Source organism: Diaphorina citri, unplaced genomic scaffold (genome assembly GCF_000475195.1).
Source record: "Diaphorina citri unplaced genomic scaffold, Diaci psyllid genome assembly version 1.1 scaffold38672, whole genome shotgun sequence".
Taxonomy (NCBI): domain Eukaryota; kingdom Metazoa; phylum Arthropoda; class Insecta; order Hemiptera; family Psyllidae; genus Diaphorina; species Diaphorina citri.
In genome coordinates this window covers 1-575 of record NW_007416002.1, presented here as the reverse complement: position 1 = coordinate 575, position 575 = coordinate 1, and the positions used below count along the sequence as shown (strand labels likewise).

Below are 575 nucleotides of genomic sequence, written 5' to 3'. Positions count from 1 at the left end.
TATCCCTCACTTGGAAGTCATTGCCGCTGCATTTTATTCGTGGTCATGGCTGGGGTTATCTTGTTCCTTACAGTACGGACATCAAAGTACCTGATGCTGAGAATATTCCTCTAGAGCGATTGAAGCAACTTTACAACAACATTACCAAGCAGGATAATTGTGAAGCAAATGTCGACAATGCACAAAACAGCTTGAGGGACAGCGTAGAAACCAACATTTCCTTCATTGATTGTTCAAAAAGTGCGAAGAGACTTGAAGTTATTGCAAATGTTCTAGATAAGAAGAAGTTAGCTGAAGCCTCTAGTACGGATACTTCTACTGATGATGCAGATACTCCAAGAGAGATAGGCTTCATCAAACTGCCTCACAAAGATGGCGAACATCTAAATGTTGGAAACCCACTGTCCCGGGATTTCATTAACAAATTTTCCGATAATAGTCTTGCAGGCGTAGATATTGGTGCGAAGAGAATCATAGAAATCAGTCGGATGCTCTCTTATTGGAGGAATAATCACGAGCGAGTGAAGAAACAGTTTGTTGTGTGGTTGAATAAGAAAGATCTGCCCCGGAGGCTT

The 575-nt window shown here is 41.6% G+C and overlaps 1 protein-coding gene across 1 annotated transcript; it reads left to right on the top strand.

The window, feature by feature from the left end:
* Positions 1 to 5: 5 nt before the first annotated feature.
* Positions 6 to 566, top strand: LOC113473520 (DNA polymerase subunit gamma-1, mitochondrial-like; the record flags this gene model as incomplete). Its single annotated transcript, XM_026833106.1, has 1 exon — positions 6 to 566. A coding segment is annotated over one exon (561 nt), but the record flags the coding sequence as incomplete, so codon positions are not given.
* Positions 567 to 575: the final 9 nt, after the last annotated feature.